General features: G+C 38.4%; 1 protein-coding gene across 3 annotated transcripts; it reads right to left on the bottom strand.

The window, feature by feature from the left end:
* Positions 1-14: 14 nt before the first annotated feature.
* On the bottom strand, positions 15-25,507 carry LOC100642300 (guanine nucleotide-binding protein G(I)/G(S)/G(T) subunit beta-1). Of its 3 annotated transcripts, none has more exons than XM_003400611.4 (7): positions 25,002-25,507; positions 13,618-14,117; positions 11,487-11,632; positions 11,103-11,396; positions 10,609-10,810; positions 10,201-10,417; positions 15-9,885 (listed from the first exon to the last, which is right to left on the bottom strand). In XM_003400611.4, the coding sequence occupies exons 2-7, from the start codon at positions 13,672-13,674 to the stop codon at positions 9,779-9,781; spliced, it is 1,023 nt and encodes a 340-aa protein (XP_003400659.1). In that variant the 5' UTR covers positions 13,675-14,117; positions 25,002-25,507; the 3' UTR covers positions 15-9,778. The 3 variants fall into 3 exon arrangements, with proteins under 3 accessions (XP_003400659.1, XP_048268100.1, XP_020722317.1); XM_048412143.1 differs by lacking the exon at positions 25,002-25,507 and adding an exon at positions 24,553-24,699; XM_020866658.2 differs by lacking the exon at positions 25,002-25,507 and adding an exon at positions 15,415-16,000.
* Positions 25,508-25,543: the final 36 nt, after the last annotated feature.

Raw genomic sequence — 25,543 nt, 5'->3', positions numbered from 1 at the left:
AAGTTAGACGGACCTTCTACTACGTACACTTTATTTTTTTTTTTGTCCACACTCACATCAATTATATAATAATAATAACGATGATGGCGGTGATCTGGTGAACCATAATTAATAGTAAGAATAATTAATCTGTAATTATGTGACAATCGGCTGCTTGCAAACGAAACAATAGTCTCCGACGTTCTTATGTTCTCGTCGTTCTCGAAGGCACCCGAATTTCAAACGAACATCCTGGCGCCCTCGCAAAGCTTGGCAAAAAGCTCGTGATACTTTTTTTATACGTTTATATAGGATGATATCGGAATGAAAATTTTTTCCTTCCGTCGCAAAATCGCGTCGAACCTTCCTCTTGTTCCTCTTGATTCATTTTTTTCCCATTTTGCCTTTTCCCTTGTATTACTCTTCTCAGACACATTTATCCGCTTTCACATCCCCACTGTTAGCATTTTGTATCTCGTTTATTTCTGTTCGACCATTCCCCTTTCCGTTCGCTTTACCTCGTAATATATACTATACGACGTATTTTTTATTTCGCGTGCTCTTACAATTAAGGACTACCTTACTGTTCTGACTCACCGCAGGAAGTAAAGAAACGTACAGATACATTATGTTCCACTGTTTCTATAATTATTACAATAATAGATTTATAAATGTCCATTTTCCCCGTCTCAAACTCTCCCACTCATTCTACCACTTTCGTATCGATCATTTTCTCACACGACCAGACGAAATCAAACGTTCTCATACGTAATTCGTAAAATCTCTTCGTACCGTGTTTTCTTTTTTCGCTTTCACACACGCACGCATTCGGTTGTTCCCTAATTGTAAGTTATTTTTCTGAACTATACCGAGTGTCGAGGAAGTGGTTTTCGACGACCAGAGACCTGAAACAGAGATTTCACTTGAGAAAAAAAAAAACAGATCTATTTGAGTATCGACGAATATCGATTAAATAGAGATCGTAAAGATACAGATCAAATTTTATTTTATTTCTCTTTGGGAATCATCGAACGACTCTTCCTGGCCACGTTGTGTATACGTCTCTTTGGGTTTATATTTTTGCTTACTATCGTATTGTTATAGTGTAGGTTGCTGTTATTCCTGCCGCAGTTTAATTCATTATTTCAATGCATGACAGCCCTTACACGTTTACGGCTTACGTTACATTACAGAAAGAGAGTACCTTAACGTCTATACTTGTTTTTTTTTTGTTTAGTATTAAAGAGTTTTCTCGGGTTATTATTGAAAAAAGTTTTCGAGAAGCTCGCCGCTCTGAACTCCCTTTCTCTTCCCTTGAGAATTTTTCAATCCTCGTTTTTGCGATTCAGAAGCTTGATAACGGCGACTTCGTGAGAGAAAATGGGCGATCCACTTTTGTGTTTTCCTTTCTCTATGCTGGATATATTCAAAATCGAACAGCGCGATCGAATGAAAACGTAAATTGCGACGGACTCATCGCGTGGTCCGCCGAGAACACGACAGATACGACGAATTTGCAATCGCGTCGTAAAGAAACGAAGAACTCGTAACAAAAATCACCCTTGTCTGCATACATTCTTTTTCAATAAATTCTAGCATTTGAATTTCTGTTCGATACATCTGAATTTTCTTCAATAAAATTGTTAAATAAAATTTGTCGTAAATGTATCCGTAATTATTTCATAGAGCAATCGTGTTTGTTTAAAACATGAATTTGTGGGACAACAATAGAAGTTATTTTTACAACTATTAAATTTATGAAATTAATTTGAACATTCCTTGTGTACAATTAGTATGGTTGTTCTCTAGAATTAATTTTAATTTATTCAGTTTCATTTTTCATGATACTATTTCTACAATGTTGTAACCATTAATATATATCATTACATACGAAACTTCAAAAAGGGTAGCTTTTGCTACGAGTTTTCTAATCGAGTTTCGATAAAGGAACAGCTGGCGAACAAATGTCGAACTCCTCTCGTTCGAACGCTTATCAGTCTTCTTTGTATTCTAGTCCGAGAAAAATAACGTCGAACCCGTTGATTCTTCGCGTACTCTTGATCCCTAATTTCAGACGAGACTTCTTCGCGTGTCACTCCGTTTTTCATAATGTAAATATATAGTAGATAGATACGATATAGTGATATTTGAGATTAATTTGTACCATCGTTTGTAATACGATGAGTGAGATAAATTAAAAACGCGTTATAATAGTTGTTCTTTCCAAGCTGTCTAAGATATCTCTCGTAAGTATGACAGCAACACAACTTTCATTTTTCGCATGTTGTGTTATGATATCTTTATACCTTAACGCGATAAGGAACCAAGTACGATACGTTTTAAATCGTATTAAAGAACAACTTATCCTTTCGTTTTAATTGATTTAAAATGAATAGAAGAGAATTGTAAACTGACCAATTTCATAATCACGGTATATCGCTTCCAACTACTATAATTTAAACGGTTTGTACACTGTTCCAAGTGTAACGATCTTCCTCGTGACTCTCGTGAATGCTACTCGTCTTTACACTACAATCGTTACTTTTGTTTTCTCTTTAAAGAGGATTGTCATCGTGCGTTGGTGTCTTCGCGTCACTGCATGCGAAACGTTCAACGAAATGTTCCAGAAGTAACGTTATCAAAATATAAATGCTCCGCGAAGATACGTAAGATGAACCGTTGCATCATGATTGATCACAAAACGCTAAGTATATTTGTAATCGTAAATCAAACGATGATTTAAGATATTTTGTACTGAAGATTAAGCCATTAAGAAATTCGACGATAATATTTGACGAAAGATTTCGAAGTAACACGAAAGGAAATTTTTTAATCAGGCTAACGTTACTGGTGGGCAAAATATTTGTTCATGACGATGATAGCGAATCGTATGAATTATACGTAATAACAGAGAATTGAAGAGTCTACGGTAGGAAGGTAGTTTTACTTTCCTGTAATTCCGAATAAACCAACAAAAATCGCTTAAAAATATAGCAAACTATAAGGCAAATTATTTACTTTTATTCAAACAGCCCTAACTTGCTCTACTTTCCTTTCTGCAATTGTCTTCTTTTCGTTGCGAACGTTTCAACTGTTATCAGCAATATAATAACATTTGACAGAATGGATCGGCGCGATTGCAAATTCGATCGGCTATAGAAAAAGGAAAATTACGCCGTGCTACGTGTACGACTCGCGACGTGCCGAAGTAGATAAAAATCGTCAGATTCTCGAAAGGATATTTGTCTCAAGTGTTATGGAGAATCGGTAAAGAAAATCCGTCTCCAAGACAAATTTCATACGAAGCTTGTAAAATATTGTCAAGAGGAAGAGAAATCTGAAGAATCCCGATAAAACTGATGGCATCTCATTGTGCGAAGCAACCAATTTGTACATGGAAAAAATAGAGAAAAATAAAATAGTAAAAATCGTCGTACATTTACATATGTACGAAATATATATGTATATATGTGTATGTATATATATAAATATATATGCACATATATGCGAGTGTCTAAAGCTTGTAATAAATTAAGAAAGTAAATTCGAAGTGATCGAATTTTTCTTGTGCTTCCTATTTGTGTGTGTTTCAGCTATTTCTTTGGCCCTGTTCTTTCGTAATTCTCGTATATTCGTGAGCCCATGGTAAAATCTCGCATCGGAAACCGAAGTGAAAATGCGTAGTCGCTTGTTCTCCCGCGAGGGTCTCGAACGAAATTGTCATACAAAGTGTACTCGTCGTAGAATGTCTACAAAAGAGATACGAGAACAATTATTATGAAAAACGTTATCTTGTAAACAGTGTTAAAATCTTAAGATAAACAATGTAAGACTATTCGCAACAGTATCAATAGAAATGGATCTGACTAATAGGATGCGTAATGCTTGTTTCTTGGCCCGCCGATGGTTTTTATTTCTTTTTTTTCTTTTTTCATCCGTCTCGTCTTCAAATTTAATATTCTTCATCTCGCGTGGCTCAGGAGAGAATCTCGCGGGGCGAGGCTCTCGGATGAAGTAATAGAAAAAATCGATTCGGAGTTTGATATTAAATTTGACGACGATCCCATTTCGTCCGACCGTGTCCAGAGGGAAAAAGAATGAAACGAATCTTCGCTCAACGAGCACGCTAATTATCTCATAACTAATTCAAGGCGAAAATTCCAAAGCTTTTGCCCCTCTGCGACGGTCGGGGAATCACTTTTGCGACGCGCTACAATGAATTATAACAATCGATCGTTCATCGTGGGAGTGGCGTTTCTCGCTGGTGCACGTTCCTTGAGAAATTTCGCGATCGATTTCTCGAACACACTATGTACAGATCATCGAATGAATAGAATGCAACGTGAACATATGTGTACATGTGTATATTTAGTGTGTAGGTGTGTATATGCCAGCGGTATGCGTTTTGTATATTTGATGGATTATAGAGATGTTACGCTACGTTTTGCGTGTACACGCGGCATGGGAGGAGAAGAACGAAAAAAGAACGCAAAAGAGGAATCTTAACAGGAGTCTTTGATGACTTCAGTCTCGCATAGAAATCACGCCAGGTTCGCTCTCGATGTCGAATGCGGTTTTTGGTCGATTCGCGATTGTGATGTCTCTTTGGATTTCTACGCACAATTCTCTTTTCTCTATATTGAAAAAACTTCGAGGCGGTATACAGATACAGCTATGGCGATAGCTACGTGTACGAGAAACATTCATCAGGCAATATTCCTTAACTGCAGTTTCTGAATAAACACACTACGTCGCACGTTTTTTTATTTTTTTTTTCTTCTAAACTTGATTAGCTACTTAATGGAAAACGCGAATGCCTCCGGAATGTTCGACTTTCAAAGAACCGTTTCAAGGACAGCCATCTTTCACCCACGAACTTTTCACCTTATACCGATTCTTGTCACACTCTGATACATGGATCTTTTGAGTTGCATCCATCCTCAAAAACACACAGATTTTTCCTATGAAAATCCTCTTCGTACAGCGAAGGTTCTTCCGTAGTCTCTTCATTCGCCTCTCCTTCTTCTTACATCTATGAAAACGATTCTTTCTTATGACGTATCGTATTGATGACGATGATTGACAGGGGCACCCACGAGGCTCGAAACGCGTTACAACAAGAACAAGGATCTCTCTGTCGAGTCCACGAAAAATCTACCTTAGTCGTTTTTTCTTTGTTGGCTGAAGAACAAGGTCTATTTTCCCCTACGTTCTTAAAGATGATAAAAACGCGGGAAACGCCGACTTCGTGCCTCGTGAAAACGTCGTTCACGAAGGATGATTACTCAAATGAGAGCTAGTCTAGCCGTCGATAATAATTTATTATTATTTTATTGTTGTTATTATCGTTATATAAAAAGTGATGAGAGAAATCCTTGTAACTATCTATCATTTAACAACGAAGACATCTTTCCTCTTAGTTATCTTTTTCTAAGTTTCTAGATCAATGTATATACCTTCCTTTTTGAATATATTTCCGGTTTTTTCCATTCACCTCTTGGCAAACTCACTTCCGTTTTCCATCAGCTGCCGCCATTTTTCTTTCCGCGTTCTTTGGCTATGTCCTGGCGTTTCGTTCACTTAAAACAGCGTATCACGCGTTATTTAAGTGTTCTTTTGTACATAATATACACGCACTATATATTATATTTATATATATCGTACTTTATATTCGCTCGTAATTCGAAAGAGGCAGTATTGCTAATGGCTTCTTATCGTCCATCGTAAAAGGATTTACTAAAATGAGTTCCACTAGTTTTTCCACCTCTTCCTTTTCCTTCGTTTCTCATCGTGTTTCGCCGCTTTTTCACGTTGAAATAGGACCCAAAAGTATTCGCCGGAGACTCTGATCGATCGAACGAACGAGAAATTAAAAGAAAAGAAAATAGGCGAGGAACGTCGAATGAGAAAAATTATTTACGAGAGGTCGGGATGATGGCGAAGAAAAAGAAAACGAGCGGTAAAAAAATAACCAAAACGCCACGTTTCATTTTTTCCAAGTACTTTTATTCACCTTATTATGACTTCAGAAAAAAAATCTATTCCTTCACTTGTTTTCTCATGCTGTTGTTCCTGATGTCACAATCGATCCAATATATTATCACGTCTCCCCTATGCATTCGATTAACTAAACGATTCAAAACCAGCACACGCATCCTTGTCCACGGACAAGGAGACCTACCAACTGGAATAGTAAAGAAAAGAACGAAATGAATAACAAACTGCTCCACTTACACAAACCTCTGCGGTTTCTTTCATATTTTTTCCTTTCTCTAATTGGTTTATTCTTGCGTTTGTCGTTACTATGACTAGAGACTTAATAAATCGTTAATTTTGTATGACTACTCGTCGATAGTATATATATATATATATATATATTATATATATATAGCATAATGTGTATATATATATATATATATATATATATATAATAATATATATATTATATATATATTTTTTGTATTCGTACAAAGAATAAGAAACCATATTGCTTCAGTGGCTAGAGGCTTCGAAATACAAAAACGAGAAGCCTTCTCCGAGAGGCCACGGAATTACGAAATACAAAAAGCACAGATCTTGTGTTTCCATTATTTTTTTTTTTTTTTTCGTTTTATAACCCTTTTTCTTTTTAAATATTTAAGTACCCTTCTTCCTTCATTTTGAACACCGTTGCAATGCTCTACGCAGACAACTAAGGTATTTGTTCTTTTCAGAAGAAGAAAATATCTGTTTTTGTTTTAAAATTTCAAATGTCAAAACTATCGTAAAAATCGAAGGAAGAAGGCCTTCATTTCGTATTGGCGCGGAGGAAAGACTTTTTATGTTATATCTTGTTATTTTTTGCCTAATTGGTCGCTACAAGATATGGAGGCGTGTGACATAAGCGCGATTAGTCGAAAAGAGTGATATCAAAAAACCGATTATAAATGTCATCGTTCAGGAAAAGTATTTCTCGTTTATCTGCTTGTAACGCAATGGTAGAATAACGTCTTTAGAAACTCCTTAAAGACTTCTTGATAGCTCCTTTAACAGTTTTTTCTTTTTTTTTTTTTTTTTTTTAAATCAGATTACATACTTGTTCTGTTAGGAAAACAATTGCTGGTTTTCGCGTTCCGGAAGCCACGCTTCCCTTACTGACTCACTCGGCCATTTTTCTTTAACAGTTGGTGATGCCAACAGGAACCGACAGTGGTTAAAATATATTCAAAGCAATTTGCATTAAACCACTAAGATCGCAATAAGTCGTACATGTTGTATAACATCCTTGCTGATCACCAGAATATTAAATGCAAATAAGAATGCAATAAAATGTAGGAAAAAAAAACAATGTTATATGGAAATAATGAATCCGATTAAAAACAAATGGATGTGACAGCGTGGTCACCGGAAAGCGATTGGACCGTAATCCTGCGGTACTGAACAAGTAGATTCATCGTTATCTTCTTAGATACTTATATATTAAATATTAATAATTATAAATTACAATCATTATTAATATTAATATTAAACATTATCATTAATATTATTACTTTAAATGCATACACAGTTTAAACACCTAGTTTCTTCGACAAAAACAGGACAGAGAATAGATGACAATGAAAGGAACACAACAGGTGACAGCGATTAAAAAAAAAGGTAGGAGAGGAGAAAGGGAGGAGACGATGGAGGGAAGAAAGTCGAAGAATAATAATTAAAAACACAATCGTACAAAGTGGTTGATGGAAACGATAAAAATCTTATCAGAAGAAACCGAAGAAGAGAAAAAACGAAAAGGACGGCGAGGGTGAGAGAGTTTGATTTTGCGGTCCGTAGCTTCGATCCGTGATTCTTTGGGTCCTATTTCAAAGGAACTTCTAGGACGACTGTTTCGTCGGAGAATACGTGTTTTCCTTGCACTTTCGAGGATTCTTCGGTTCTGGACCGACATAACAGAGAAAGGTGTAGGGTTCTGCTTTGATGAGAGTTAGAAGGAACTCTTCTCGGTCTCGCTGTTTTCTAACTGGAGAAACAGAGGATAGGCTATAAACTAAACGATTACACGTTACATTTAAATATTCTTTCTCTTCATACTTCATGCTGGTCCCTCGCGAGCGTGCATTAATAAATCCGCGGCGAGGCAAAGTACATTTTATTTTGTTCATTTTATTATCTCGCGTTGACGATTATTTTTTCGTTCAGCAGCATACCCTTTCATACGCGACAAACCAGATTACGATGAAAGGTAAGCTGAAGAAACAACATAGAAATTACCGTAGAATTTTTAATCAGATTTTTATGCAGATTCTTGTTTTGATTCGCAACGGGCCGCGCCTTCGAGACCTTTCACTCATTCTTACTTCTGAACTCGTTCACTCTCTAACAATCTCCGTAACTCGAACATTCACTCAGTTCTTCAAACAAAAAGTGAAAAAAGAAAAAGACACAAGAACGTATATAAGATGGTCTCCATATAAGGTCTATACAAAATAAATAAGGATAAATCTATAAAAATTACAGATATTAATGCAAACTCGGCGATTATAGTCACAAGAAACGATGCAATCTTCGTGAATCATTTTTTTCCCATTTTCTTTAACTAGCCATCCCTTTTAAGGATAGGAAATCCACGACAAAGGAGAGTTGAAATTTGAAAAAAGAAAGAGGAGAAAACGGAAGAAAGAGAGAAAACATGATCAGAGATAGTGACTTATATGTCGAGGCTCGTGGATGACCCACTATGTACTTAATAGCAGATGCCTTTTGTTTGCGGTACTTCGCGTTTTGTGTGCAAATGTATGTATGTAGTTTTCTATGTACGTATTAATACACGTGCGTACGGTGTGCGTGTAGGTTGAATACAATATGCGAGATTATCGTAATCTTGGTTGCTCGTCGACATACGTATATATATAATATATATATGTATATATAGTTTTGATGATCATGTTTGCTTTTGTGTCGTGCACGAGCGACCATACTTTTTTTTTCGTTCTTTTCACATCGTGTTCTCGCCTGGTACGACTTGCTTCGTGCGTGTCGAAAAGAAATGTAAAATCAACCGCCGGAGCAGCCATGTCGGCGCTTCATCGGCAGTGAACCACTTTTTTTTCTTTTTTTCTTATTCATAATAAAACGCTTCCAACAACGTAGACCTCTGGACGAGGGATGTTGTCTCGGAAATCGATTCTTATTTCAACCTTTGAATTTGGGAAGATCTTCGAGGAGACGCTATCAAGATATATAATCAACAGCACGTTCTCTTCGAAGGTTCGTCAAGTAGTCCTTGAGAAAGGGGAGGAGAAAAAGGAAGTAACGCGCACGACATCGGAGAGATATGGCTGTCAGCCTTGGTGCTTCTCTCCGTTCTGTCGTTCTTCCTTTCGCCACGCTTCTTTCTCAATTATCATCATCATTATCATCATCATCATCATCATTCGTACGTTAAAGTATATCGAATAAACGGTATACTCATATACTAGAAGCGCTGATATTCACGAGTGATTTTATCCCCGACCTTGCCACGTCGCCAGGTTAAATCGACGACGCGTCTCCGGTAGTCCTTTTTACCACCACAACCCAAAACGTTCTTAAATTCGCTGCCGCTACTGCCGCTATTGCCGTGGGTCTTTCTACTGCTGTTGTCTAGCGGATGTCCAAACTTTCTAATCAACGTCAACTCCGGTGAACTTGGGGAGTAATTCTCCTCCGTTGAGGACACAGACACGCCGACTTCGGTGGCCAAGTGATGATATTTAATGCTTATACTGTATGCTGATTTGCAGTTGGTTTTGTTGAGAAACGTCTTGGGATGAACCCCAAGTTAGTTCCAAATACGCAAAAACGAGTCCCATGAACCCGTCCCGACGGCCATACCATCTTCCGTAACACCAAGGCAAGAGACGCGATTATCATGACCCGCGAGAATTCCTGTAAAATAAAAATAGAATGTCTCAAAACATCCCACTTCTATAGATTCGATTCTTCTATGTAACATATGCTTACAACAATGCTTTATGATCTGCATTTGAAAGAGAAAAGGACTTTGGTCGAATAATTTGATATTATAAAATTACTAAATCTATCGTAAGTTTGCCTTACATGATATAAAATAATTCTAATTAGTGACAATTAGGCAAACAAGATAGGAACAACTAAAGAAGAATTAAATTAGAGAGAAGGGCTTAATATAAAATTTCTCTTCTCTTCTGAAGGCAATCTTGACAGTCTATAATGAGTACGTACCAGCTCGTTCCGCTTTCATAGAATCCCAAACATTGCAGTTGAAATCGTCGTAACCGGCCAGTAATAATCTACCGCTCTTGCTGAACGCTACACTGGTGATACCACAGATAATATTGTCGTGACTATACATCGCCAGTTCTTGATCTGCCCTAATGTCAAAAAGTCTGCACGTGGCGTCATCAGAACCCGTCGCGAAGGCGTATCCATTCGGGAAGAACTGAATATAATAAAATAATTCACATTAAGAACCATAGATTTTTTAAAATTTTCCTTTATAACAAAACTAGTTTTATAGAAATTTCTAGAAGAAAGAACTAATAGAAACTTCCAGCAGTTTCACAACACTACAAGTAAGATAAATAAGATAAGATAAAATTAGCTAGAAAATTTAACAGATTAAGCTCTTACCGTAACAGCATTTATGTCGCTCTCATGACCCGGGAAAGTTTGCTTACAAGATCCTTCACGAATGTCCCACAATTTTGCACTGGCATCACACGCACCAGATACGAATGTGCGCGTGTCTGGAGCCAAGGATAAGGACATTACATCGCCCGTGTGACCAATAAAGGAGGTACACTGTTGACCAGTTTCTATGTCCCACAGGGCACTAATTTAAAAACAATATAACATTGCGACGCAGTCGAAACATTTTTCTAGGTTACATAATTACCATTCAGAAGGAAGAAACCAAAAACTAGAAGGGAGGGGATGGATAGGATAGGATATATTTTTATTGCACGTTCACAATTCTCTTTATGATTTCGTTCTCAGGATATCTTCCTAAATAGAAGAAAGTAACACATTTTAATTCACGTGTGGTAGTATATTGTTATGCAGGTGATGCAAGTTAGGAACAGATCAATGGAATATCATAGAAAATGAAAATAAATGTTCCTTACCAAGTCATATCACCAGAACTAGTGACAATTTGACTGTCGTCATAAAATCGACAACAGGACAAATACCCAGTGTGACCTGGGAGTTCTCTGCTAACTCTTACATTGCCTTCTCTAGTTTTAAGACTATAGATGGAACAAATGTTATCCAGCCCACCGCAGGCCACGAAACTACCTGATGGTGCGTACGCGCAGGTCATTACCCACGAAGAGCGTAAAGGGATCGCGTGAACTTTGTTCGTGGTGTAGCTATCCCACACGATTAGTTTTCCATCCTGCGACGCTGATACTAAATTTCTGTCAATCAAATGGAACGACTGTAGTTTCTCTTTCATATTTAATTACCAGAAAAATTGATTGAAAATCGTTGTTCATACAGAATTATACCTCGAATCACTTCCCCAGTGCATCGCATAAATCTTGGCTAAGTGACCGCGAAGTGTGCGTCTTGTGCGCATCTGTATTCGGCCGATAGGCTCCATGCCCGACGTGGCCTGAACCAACGTCGTATCGCATGCTGCTTTCCTAGCATCCTGAAAAACAAATATAAATAACACATGAAACTTAATATAGCTATTATTTTACATACAACTTAGTGAAATAAAGTTTATACTTAAAACGCAGTTTGGAATGAACACGAATTAAAAATTTCACGTGAAAATATTTCGTTTTGACTGTATTGAAAGATCAGATGTCACAATCGGATGCGCCAAAAGGCTAATTTATGGCGTTCTATAAATTAAATGTATTCCATAAACAAAATCGCTAACTCTTAAATAAATTTTAGAGTTCTAAACTCTCGAAACTGGTCTTCCCAAACGAGTGAAAAGACGACAATGCATTTAACGACGGAAGACTAGACCGTATTCACAGCTCGGTTTAAGCATCCTAATTAACATTGTTTCGCGCTGACATAAGAAAATGACTATATGCAGCGTTCTCAGTACTGGAAGCTCACATCGAATTACTCTCGACTGTTCAATTAAGGGTCGACGAATAGTGAGAGGGTATGTGTATACGCAATGTGTATAAATTATTGAAATACTGTTACGAGGGTATTTAAGAACGTACAGTCTATTTATTACGGGCGCTCGCCTGGCGATGCGTGTAATTTCACGCACGCACCGGAGAAGGGTGAAAGAGAGAAACAGGTGGCGAGAAGGAACAAGATAGAACGTGAGTAAGCGGGTAAGAGGAAAAGAGAGAAAGGCAGATCGAGTAAGAGAGAGAAGGAACGGTGGCGTATTGATCAGAGTGAAGCGACGGTTATGCCGCGCCCTACCACCACCACACGCTACACTACTACCACCTCTGACAATGAGTTTCACGTTTCCACCACCATACAAGTGGAGAATCCACCGATTGGCATCGACGAGTATTTTTCAAACGACAACTTTTAACTCAAGCCGATTCTTACACCGTGATCTAGGACTATCGATCACTCGATGCACTGGAAAATTATTTGTCTTTAAGAACAGATTTTTAAAGTTAAATTGGGGATGAAATTTTGAATGTAAATTAGTGATATGAGTGGGGAGTTTAGATTTCCTGTGGTTTGTTTTGAGGTAACTATCTTCTAATAGTGTTTTTATACTTTATGATGATATTCAATATTGATTCTGAAAAATTGGCAAACATTAATAATTGTTTTTACCCCCAAAATGCAGATATGGGGCTAAATAAATTGTATAAAGAAAAGGAACAAGACACGGAAGGGTAGTATTGTTTTAATAAACAATTGTGATTTTGTTTCAATCCCCTAGGGTCGAGTACAACAAAACCTAAAAAATTACTGGCTCGTTAGGGGAGAATAGGGGCCGATTGTTTAATGCCAAGTGCACTTCGAGCCGAGAGACGCCCTAGACTTTTTTTCTGTTAAGACAATACACCGCTGTTGCATGTAGAACTGTTGCTTTGTCCTCGATGTTTTAAAGATTGCCGGCAAACAAGGAGAACGTACAAAGTGCTACATGAATTTCAACTACGAACTATCCAATAGTAATCTAACTAGATCATTAGTGAATCAACGGAGGTCCATAATTGTGTAAAACGTTAAGTATTCCAGTTAAACGAAGGCTACCGCCCAATACTATCGCTAAGTCACTATCTCTTATGGTTTTCAGATAATTCATTGACAGGAAACAGTCGAGATATGAAATTCCACACCAAGTACGTGCGCTTAGTTAACATCATCAAACGAACCAGCTGTGGCCAGCAATACGAATTACATTCGTTATAATTATTTCATAGCAACTACCTAAATCTACAATTGTTCTCTCTAAGTATTTCATTTTACAGAATACCTACTACTATTCTACAGAGTAACAAGTAATTCACCCACGTTGAAAGCTGTAATTACTGGTGAATTACTTAGACAATTAACATTCCCTTTTGTTCCAGAAATTGACTTCACTTTCCACAATTACCTAGAAGAAATCTTTTTACACGACTTTACATTACACGTGAATGAAGCTAATTGTCGATGTTCAATGAAATACAGAATAACAAATGGACTTACTCGAATGGCATTTTTCAACTTGTCAGCCTCCTGACGAAGGGTTTCAACTTCACTCATGATGCCTGTCTAATGATGCGATAAACGTGATTACCCGTTAAGGGTGGAAAAGGGTGTTTCTCGAGGAGGAGGCGGCGGAACACCTCCGACGAATATGATTCCTAAAATATGATTCTTTAGGAACGGATTAATCCTATTTCGTGCGCCTTCTCGCTCGAAGGTGGTTGGGGCCCAGTGTCACGCCGCCGACGTTTCTTTCGATGACCGATGAATATCGTCAAGTATACCACCACCAAGAACGGGACGTGTAGAAAGAAGAACTAGAAGACGATCGAATTTTATCCTTAAGGGGGCTGCACCAGCCTTTTCCAGGCCTTCTCTCTGATCTGTTGCTGCCGCGGCTTCCGTTTCCGCCGCTACCACCAGAACCAGAGCCAGACCACCGCTGACTCTCCCGCCCCACGCGCCAGCTTCGACACCTCCTAGCGAGATCGTTGCCACCCCTGAAATCAGAGTCACACAAATTATTAGTAATAACTCTCTCCCAAGTTATTTCTTCCTTTAAAAATCAAGAACTTGACAGTAGGGATTTTTATAAATTTAATGAATTGAATATATTGTATCATGTTTATTACATGAAGAGGTAGTCCACATAATGGTAGCTTCAAAATGAATTGCTCAACATATGGAATGGTTCATTTTTTGCAGAATTAGATGGATGGAAAATCTTATAAAATTTAACTTAAAATGACAGGATATAATATAATCATAGTTGAATAGAAGATATACTTTAAGTATATGAGAAATAGAAGATAGAATATATTCTAACTTGAGAATACATTTCTATAAACAGATTCTTCTATTAATTTTTACTTTTCACCACCACAAAGGTTATGATATAGTATAATGGTTATTATATTTTTATTATTCTATTTTTAGCCAACCTGCCACATTCGTTGGCAGATTCGTGTCACGGTCAACATGTTTCTTTGTTTGTGCATTAATGGAGCGTCATTAATCTTCCATTGTTGGATGAAAAAGTATAGTGTTCTCAATATCAGCGAGAATCAACTCTTATTTTTCTAACTTCGATAGAAATTCCCACATCTTTTTTAACACTAGAAAAATAAAAAAATAAAAAAAATAGTTCGTGTAAAGAGTATGCGAGAACAGTGTTTTAGCGTGCTATTTATAGCTAACGAACCGATTACGTTCGAAGTAAAGTAACCTACGAACTTCTGGTAAATCTGTTTAATAATTCAAACTTCTCCCACGATGAGACCACCCTTAATACTCTAAACATATTTTCTCCAATTTTTCATCAACTTGTATTATACAACACTGTTCATTCAGTCTCACCCCCAGTCTCGCCAGTAACTTAATATTTTAAGCTACATTGAAATTTCGTGGCAACGAGCGTCCTTCACCTCCAAAAGGTCTCACAACCCGGGGAACCCGAGGGTTGTCGATCCAACGCAAGGTGTTCTCATTTTCCGGAACTGATGGAATCGTTCGGCGCATGATCAGACAGAAACGGAATATAATACTACATGTCTTTCGAAAAATAAAGAAAGAAAAAAAACCGAGTCTTATAAGAAGAAATAAGAAATCCTTTCACCCTCTAACAAACCTTTCAGAATATAATACCATATTCCGATAAATCGTAGAAACGATTCCATTAAAATTTCCTATTATAACCAATTCCTTCGAACGAATCTACTTTCAACTTTTAAATATTCACCAAATTCCTATAATATACGCGAAATTGAAGGAAAGAAACGCAGAAGGGCCACGACTTACCCGCTCCGTCCACCTTCCACTCCTGTCAGAGCGTCATGAATCTCGAGCAAACATAACCTCTCTGCGTGGAAGATTCGTGCAGAGGGCAAAGGGTGGTCTCTCTGAACCCGTGGTCTACCGCCAGATTGCGCCGTCGACGGAACGCCAGGAACTGTTAGGAGCCCAGCGTCCGAGTGAAAACCGGAAGAAAAAGCACTTTTCCTACTGAGAACCGGGCACACGCACGCACACGCACGAGAACCGGTCAAATGCGCGCATTGGTGGTGCTGGTTCTCTTTTCATGCCACGTTCACAGAACTGTGGTAGCGGCGAATCGATGAACAGCCGTGGCTCGCCCCACTGTAGTCTGTCTCTTTCTCTCGTAAGCTTTCACCCTCTCCTTTTCTCCCTTCAACCTCTCCCTCTTCGTTATGTACGCTAGGTAAAGAGTACACACACGAACGCTGTGTGTCTTGCCGAATGATTTCAGAGAGAAGAAATGAAACGATACTCGAGACTCTAACGAATAAAAGCTGAAGGAGTTAAGATACGATGTAAACTGGACACAATCTTCGACACTGTTTCGAACCACACCCAGGGAGGACGTGGTTTCGAGAGAAGACCGCCTGGGCGGATGAAACGAGCAGAGGGAAGGGATAAGCGACGCTGGCGCCACGGCGCCCGCGTACCGGCTGACTACCGGCGTCGCCATGACGCCATTGTCGACCGTGTGACAGGTTGCCGTTGGCGGTAGCATGCTCGGAGGATCGTGTTAATCGCTGTTCAACACGATCTCAGACTTGGTATAATCGATTCAAACAGGGTGAGATTGGCGAACTGATTTTCTTGGGAAATATATACAGAATTGACGTTGCTAAATATTTGGTCATCTTGGTCTTCCAGGTAACCCTGGAACTATTTTAAGAAATACGCGTTCGCCAGTATATACATATTCAGGAAGTCATATAAGTCTGCTATCAGAGGATTCGCTGAATCGTAAGAAATCGTAAAGAAATTTTTTATTTATTTTGATTCTTCTATGATGCTGGTATTACAGAATTGTTGAGAATTAGAAAATAATTTAGAGTAGAGAGATCTTCGAAGATTTGTAAGGGAAGCCCCTTCGTATGTAGAGAGTTAAAAATTAGATAGCAGGCAATTTGATGTGTTGTCTTGAATTCGAAGCGTCATCGGCGATGCACGGCAAGTGCTACAAAATTCCATTAATCTTCAAGAGGCTGATATTACGCGTCGACTACTATCTACAAAACATACAACAACGTCTAAATAACTTATGTGAAACCAGAACACGTCTATGCAATTACAACGTTGCAACTGCGCTATGTGTACATAGCTATACGAGAGCCATTTTAATAATCTCCATGCAACTAGAACAAATATCGTGAGAATGTATAATTAATAACCCAGAATGCGTCTCGATTAAGTAAGTGTAGAAAAATCTCAAGTCCATCGATGTTCGACCTACATTCTGCTTAATCTGCCTTATCAAGGAAGAGGAGGCAGCCAACATTTTCATCTATACTCTATCTATAGTATTCGCGCGAATCGTCTGGCTTTGTCATTCTCCAGGCATTCAACTGGATGGAGGGGAGTGCTGGTAGACCTATCTAACACAAGACTCTTCTATCATCGGGATCCCCAGGCCTTCCTACACGCGTTCCCGGATGCGCGAATGGGAGCAACAGTTGAACCACGCGGGTCAACGTCCAATACGATCTCTCCTTTTCTCTCTCTAACTCTCCCTCTTTTCTCTCCCCATCTGCTTTCGTCTCCGGCTGTATACAACAGCGTGGCTGCCAAGTACCTCACACCAAGTGTGTACTTCGAACGAAGTCCCTGGCACGGCCCAACGGTCTTTAGAAAACGGCGAGAAAGAATGGGAGAAGCCACGAAAGGTCTAGTTGGGCGTGCAACGTGTGTCGACGATCGCCGTTGGAACGCTTGTTGGAATTGCACCTGCCAAGAGTTCGTTCCAACGAGTGCTCGTACACGCTTTGTTTCTAGCATAACCGTTCTGTGTTTGCTTATTCGTCGTGCTTCCACGTCCAAAATCATTTCTGCCAGCAAATTTCCACATAGACGAAATGTTTGTTTCATATAATACATTTGTTGTTCTCACTTATTCCTGCGAGAGTGAAATACAGAATGATTCTCTCGCTAGAAGCCTCGAAAGAAGAAGTCGTTGATCGAACATTTGTTGCGACATCAAAGATGATACATGTTGTCCGCGCCGTGTATGTGTGATCGATAGACTGCGGATTTTTATACATTTAAGAAAAATTTAGAAGTGTACAAACGCACAGAATGTACATAAAATATACAAAATCTAATTACCTATTATACTATTTGATAAATAAAACAAATCTCTACTTAGATTCTATTCTTTTACTTGCCTTTATAAAAATGGGAATTTGTATAAATATTCCTAATCTAGTGACTAATTTGAAATTATTTTTACTTTACATTTCGACTTTCAGTTCTCATATATGCACACTGCATACATACAGTGATTAGGTCAATGGTGGTTCCTCTTTTTGCGACCTCTAGAGAAAGAAACAGCCTGTATAAATTGTTAAGTATTTTGGAGAAGGTTGTAGAAGCGTGGAGAGTTTCGAATGGTTTTCTGTTACCATGGGGCTCGGCAAGTGAAAGCGACAAATACTTGAGGGTGCCATAAATTAAGCCCTTCCCGGTACTGCGGCTTACAGCAGAGGGTCGACTCTGTTTTGCAGCTACACAAAAAACGGGCATCCTTTGTAGAACCGCCGATTCTGACGAACATACAAAGTACAGTATAGTATAACATATTTATTAGATTTATTATTTCGTTTATATTACGTTGTAAATATTAAAATATTAGATTCTAACATATTTATTCGTCCCGTTCTCTTTATTTGCAAATAACGATAAAAAGAGAACGAATTTATGTCATTTGGAAAAATTCATTCCAGGCATACGGTTTAAGGATAGATATAAATTATATAACACCAAATTAATTCATTTAATTTTTATCCATTCTCGGTACATGTTAACCCATGAACATGAAACTTTTCCTAATAAAAGACATAAATAATCAAATAAGATGAAAAGAATAAATAATCAAAAGGATCACTCATAAAAAGGACAAACCAATATTGTTGCAGTATCTATTCTTGTTGCAGCATCTTGAATTTATTGATAGAAACTGATCGTTATAGCATTCATTCTAGCATACTTCATTATAGATATATTTCCTACAACATTCAATAATATTTTACATATGTAAAAATTTTTCATTGCATATTAAATCCTATGCGATATTTACTGCATCAAGAGAAAGAGTATTCTCTTCGTGAAGGAAAGTATTAAAAGAAAGTCTTTCTGTTGCGTAATTGAGAAATTGCAAGGAATGGTACAGTTACGTGTGAAATGTTACGATGAAACAGATACTAAGGATATTAATTACAAACTATTCTTAGATAAAGAGGCTTCGTTACCGCGGAACTGGCTGTGTCTACGGAATGATATTGTGGTATTACAGCTGATGACTGTAATTCACATCAGCACGACCTACTTTTCGACCGCGTAGAACCGGGGAGGATCAGCTTGCAGCCAGGCAGAAGTGGCTGGCTTTTAGTCACGTTAATAAACTTCTTATCAATTCACCAACGAGATCAGAAAAACAAAAGGCCGCGAATCCCTTCGAGCTCTCACGAACCTACCTATTACAAGAATAATTCGTTCCAACAAAATCACACCGATTTCTGCCGCGTAGTGTATACTACCTAAACGCGAGAAGTGAACAGAGAATTACTTTTCACGCGAGTCCTCAATTTTTGGCACGGCATCTCAGAATAGTACGTGCATAAAGAACACGTTGGTTTAAAATAAACCGTGACGCAAGCCGATCGATCTATCAATCAATCTGCAAACGGTATCGCAAAGAGAAACACTTGTTCGTTTTCTTTCGCCTAGCTTTTCCCCTTAAAAACTTCCAACAGGGGCGTACTATAATCGAACATAATTATTAAAACATTCGATTCTTACCCATCGACCATTGTTTAAGAGCATTCAACGAGCCATTGTTACGAACATACGTTTAGTAAAACTCGACTAGCAAGGAAGTAGTATCCTCGCTATTATCACCAAGTATTATACAGGAAAGAATAGAAGAAACGTTCGATTATCTACGGTTTACGAACAGTTCAGAACTACTTTAATATATCTAAATCTAGACTACGAGAATCACTTCTATGCACACATGCTGTTTTCCCAACTTTGTCGATCTCACCGTCGCATGAGAAGTGTAAAACGTGGATTGACTTTAATAAAAGAAATCACCCTTGAAACCAGCAGTCGTTCGTCCCCAGTACACCCAACCCCACAAAGACGAAGAAGGGATACCTGATGGAGGGGTTACGTGGTTCGATCGATGCCTTCTCTTAGGGAAAACATCGTCCCAAATTTATATGTGTGCGTAGATCTCTCTGTATGTAGCGAGAAAGTCTGTAAGAGATCGAGTGGATCGAGAATCCCTGCGGCTGAAACTCGACCACGGAACAACCAGCTATCCTAAATTCGTATATTTCTCGTAACTTACAGGCTATAGAGACGACTAAACATTAGCATTGTAGAGAAGAGAGGAGAGCATAGAAGGCCGACGAAACTCGAATGAGATGAAATGGGACGGAAGATACGTTGCGGACAAGCTACGGCAGGTGAATGACGTCAGAAGGCGTTCCGTGACGTCAGAAAGTAACCTGAATATGGGATTCTTCGAGTCAGGATTTTTCACTCGTTTCTAATCTTGATCTTTACTCTGGTTTAATTCAATTTTTCGTCAATTTGTTGTAGAACTTGTGAGTGTTTGACTTTCTCAGGAATACTGGTATATATGTGTATCTTCAGTTTTCTTTCAATTCAGACATGACCCTAAAAAATATAAAGAGCGTCAATTATCTGTTTTCCTTATAGAAACCGATTCATTTCTGATGAAGTTGAATTGTATATTGTTTGAGGATTTAGTAGTTTATAAATTATTGAACTACAATCTAAGTAAACTAATAATATTTCAGAAATATGAATCATAATATCCATGTTTGTATCGAATACTTTCATGAATAATTAAACTTAACACGCAATGGTTATTTACATGCATACATTATAAAAGAAAAAAAAAAGAAATAATTATCTCTTATCTAGTATTAATTGACTTGTTTTTGAAGAAGTTGTATACATATTACTCTTGGGGATTTAATGGTTGACTTATACATACACTTAAAATTACAATAATTCTGGGTCAATATTGGATCGAAGTCCTGATAAACTGATAACATTAAAAAAAAAAAAAAAAAAAACGAAGGTACTTCTTTTGTGCTGAAATGAAAGACAGAACTTTCGACGATGCAAACGGTATCACAGAAATGTATATAAATACGTGTTAAGAAATTAAGCCGCAAACAGATCGTTTCGCTATTTTTACGGATCACAGTGACGTCAGAAGAAGAAGGGAGAGTAAAGCGGGCATTTGAATGTTTGGATTATCCAAGAATCCAGAAGGCTTGTGGACCAGTTCAAAGGAAACTGGACTGTTGTAAAGACAGCTACGTTTGCTTGTCCACCCTAATCTGGTTATTATCACTTAAAACTCATCTATCCTGAAAAAAATCTATTCGAATCTTATTCAAACCCTAATCTCACCTTTTACTAAACCTCTGATTAATTTACAGCGATGTGACCACGTTAATGATCTGTTACAGACACTCTCGAAAAGAAAGTTTCTTCAGAGAAATTTAATGATCGTCGAATTCCTGGAACTAACAAACTCTAGCTGGAGCTTTTAAAATCAGCAACCCTCCCTCTGATCGTTTTCCACTGACCCTCGTCCACTGAACGAACAGAAGAAGGAACAATTCATGGCGGACGAGGGGAACGCGTAACAGGACGTGACCCCGCAACGAACTCAGGTCGGAGGGGGTTGGAGGGTGCCAGGAAAGAAGGGAATTTGCTGGTAGTGTACGTCATTGGCATTACTTTCGCATTGACTAAGTACTCGGCGACCTACTAACCGTCCTGTGAAACGTGATCGTCATTAACCCCTTTGCCTCTATGAACGAGATATCTTACGTGCCTGTTTTTCAATATTTGTGACTGAATGCGGTTTCATGTGAAAGAGATATATAATAGAATTTCTCTGTCAACATTATAACTTAGTCTATGTCAATATCGTTAACCCTTCTACGCTCATGAACTAGATATCTCCACCTGGTTTATAATATTTACAAATGGATATTGTTTTATGTAACAGAATAATGAAAGAAATTTTGTAACAACTTTTCTACACTTGCCGTCAAATAAATACTTTTACGCTATATAAAATTCTCTTTGAAGTATAATTGATGCAAGCGATATAGTGAAGTTGTGAGTTAAAACGTTAAATGGAATGAATTAAAACATTAAATCTTATACGTAAAAACACGTTAAACTTCAAGGAGCAAAAGTGACTCAAACATTGATATGTAACATTTATGAATATTAAGCGAAATAGTGGATTACAGTGTAAAATGTAATGTTCTTATCTCTACCGCATTGATAAACTAATGTTTATTAATTGAAACAGACCTAATCGATGTTCTATCTCACTTACTTTTAAAATGTAATGGAGCAAATACATAAGTAACAAACATTCAGTAAGAGATAGATGACTGCAATTTTTCCCTCGTCAACTTATTTCTAGAACCTGTTTTCCATATTGCATGTTATACAGTCTTTTTTTAAATGCGCTGCATACAAAGAAACAATAGATTGTGAATTAACAAGTATGCCTATTCTAAACGAAAATCTCGAGTTCTTTTTCTCCCATTATATCAACTTTAACGTCTCGCCGATTTTATGACCACGCTGTGTCTCTTCCACCAACCGTACTGCTGCTAACCAACAAGCAAGCCACAGACCTGCTAGGTAGCATTACTGACGAGTCCATTAGCAGATCCTGGATGAAACGCACTCTCCCTTCCTTTCCTATCCCTCTCCCTCTTTCCTTCCTATTCCAACAGCGTCACCGAAATTGTTTTCAAGCGAATAACATACTACATCTATATAGCATCATTAACCTTTACATTCATTTCTGTTAATGAAAAAAACACGTAAGATATTTCGATAGATGAGCGAAAGAATTAGTAACTATTGAAAAAGATACACGCAGTATCAATAATATGTATTTACTGTATTATCTCGCTAAGGATTTTGGCTGACGCGCACGTTACGATAAGCGTTATTTTCCCCGCGTTTTAGATTGTTTGCCGTGCATTAACTTCGTGCGTAAAATGAAAATAAAATCCTTCGGAAAATTACAACGATTAAATTTGTCAGACACGTTTCCTTGGAACGAAACGTCACGCGTAGCTTATTGATTGTGATACAGTAATCGACGTCGATCGTAAATGTTTACATTTCTACGATTTCCGTGGTTATCTACCGGCTTGGTGAATCACTTGAACGTACATAATTTCTTCCCGATAGAGAGTGCAAGAGACCGATAAAAGATATGATCGACGTCGTATCTCGCAACTGGAACGCTGTCAATTGAACCGAAGACACCACTTGTCTTCGAGACCCGCGACGACTTTATATTTCGAACCAATTAAAGACGATTAAGATAGCTCTGGTGCAGCAATTGGTCGGCCAATCGCGACGCAGTCTCCGTCTTTGCTCTGGCTTGCGCGTCTCCTTTTTTTTCTTTCTCTTACTTCGTTAATATATGAGTCAACGCTAGGTTCAATCCAAAGTTTGTGTAGGGAAAATCAACAGTTTGTTTCCCTTTGAGTCTTCTGTCGCTCCCTCATTTCTCTTTTTCTCGCTCGAGAAATTACTCAGGCAATTAGACTCTGTTCTTTGTTCAAAGAGACAGACAACGTTAATTCGACCGATAAACTGATACCAGTCGACAGAAAGACACCAAACGAATTATCGCCTCGCTTTAGAAACAGAAGCAATTAGAAGAACGTCGCGAGGAATTCACGCGTTCGAAATTCCTGGCCTGGTATCGCTCCGTTTCCATACAGGACGTTATAGCAAAAGGGTAGCACGAAATTATTGGACAATAATTCAAGGTCTTCGATGCGTCCAGCGGATTGCATTTCCTTTGTCGTTCGTTTCTCTTACGTGACTCATTGCTCGAATGGAAATAACGTAATCTCTCTCTGAAAAGTATGGCAAGAAAAATAATAAAAAAGGAAAAAAGAAACGTTAAAGAAGAGAATGAGGAACGCGACGATAACGAAGATATATTGCGTGTGATTCTGTTCGTTCGAGTCGCTTTTAAGATCGATCACCTTGAAAACGACTGCTAACGTAAATATCGCTTTCACGATTCTTAGAAACGCGACATGCTTCAAGGTTGGTCTCGAATTAAAAACAGGTGCCTGTAATTTCATTATCACTGGTTGTATAGTGGTTATTGTTCACGATGTACGTAAATTGCAACGTTTGAAACTAAATATAAATTCACAAGAATCATCCGGACGTCTAATGTTCAACCTCGAGCAATAATTAGAAAACGCACTGGATGATGAAAGTGTCATATTTTTGGAGAACACGTGTAGTCGACGAATAAAGACGGCGTCGTGTTATTTTTACCTCGTGGATTCACGTTTTTGCAAAAGTAACGCGTTCTAGATATACACTAAAGTAAATTATGTTTGTTTTCGTGAAAAACTCGTGCTCAAATGTTACGCAATATTCGGTTTACTGCTATTGTTATATCAAAAGATAACGCAAATACGCCTGCTTCGTAGTTAAATAAGTGTCAACAATGGCGTTTCACATTGACTAAATTTCGCGCCATCTTACCAATATTTCCTACACTGAATAGTAGATAATTATTTTATTATTTCCAATACCAAATCAAATTACCGATGAAAATACACGGACAGTTCACGAGTAATTATCATGTTTTTATAACAAAAAATTCATAAAATAAGGAAATATTCTATGGTAATACAATAGTTTAAATGTAAAAGCTAGTTTCATAACAAATACGACACATGCATTAGTAGATAACGAAATACTGACGCTTGTACCGTGTGAATTAATGATTATTGATCCCCTATGTAAATTTGTGGTAATCTCAGATATCGTTAGTCAAGCAAAAGTTCTTACAGCAGTAATTTAGCTTGCGTAATCGTAGGCTGCTCGATGTTCAAGCTTTCGTTCTCGTTATACTTCTACGCCGTTGAAAATTCTCGAACGAGGAAAAAGCTTCGACTTAAGCAGGAAGAATCTCATTACAGCGGGAGCCGGCATTGACTCAGATGTCGAGAAGTTGTTAAATCAGGATTTACCGAAATTCCTCGCCAGTCAGCCAATGATATTCCCACTAACATTGAGATATCAGACGACCGAGCAGACGAGAGGAACGTAGTGGATGTTAAAATAACCGCGATGACGGAACAGGAAAATTTGACAGTGTAGCCTAGGCGGTCGCCATGTTGGCTATTCCGATCGAGTCGAAGGGCCACAATCAGGGCTGCATCGTTAGGATGCCATTATCGCTGCATAGAAATTGTAAAATTACAAACTATTACGAAAAAGAATGTTCGTTATTATACCTGGAGCTCCCTAACGGAGCCTACGGTTGCCTAAATTCCCGGCTCGATATATCGGCCTCTCGTATCCACGAACAGCTCCTCTCGCTCTCTCCCTCCTGCTGCGGCGGGCCTTCTTCCTAGCTTCGGCTTCTCACATCGATGACTATGCACTTTCCTTTTCACACCTCTCTGTCTCGAACCACGTCGAGAAACAGAGCGAACGCACTCTTAAGGCGATGAAGCCTCAACGACCGAGACGAGTCTGTGTTTCACTACGATTTACTGTCTCGCGACACAACCGCGACCGCCACTGCGTTTTAAGGTTAACCGTCACTGCTTGAACTCGAAGAATGGAACAGGCCACAGCTTGTACCGCGATTTATTATGACTAGGCGAATGATACGACGTTCAGAGAGTTATTTTCATGAATAAAAACTGTACGAAGCGAGCGGAGCTGCTGTTCCTGCTACTGCTGCTTCAGGGCTCTGGCGGGCGGCAGGGCGGGGCTCCGTGCTTCGACTCTCGTAGACCCCGTATACCTCGAAGTCGCCGGTCCGCGAAAA

This window comes from Bombus terrestris, chromosome 14 (genome assembly GCF_910591885.1).
Source record: "Bombus terrestris chromosome 14, iyBomTerr1.2, whole genome shotgun sequence".
Taxonomy (NCBI): Eukaryota; Metazoa; Arthropoda; class Insecta; order Hymenoptera; family Apidae; genus Bombus; species Bombus terrestris.
This window is presented reverse-complemented; position numbering and strand designations above follow the sequence as displayed.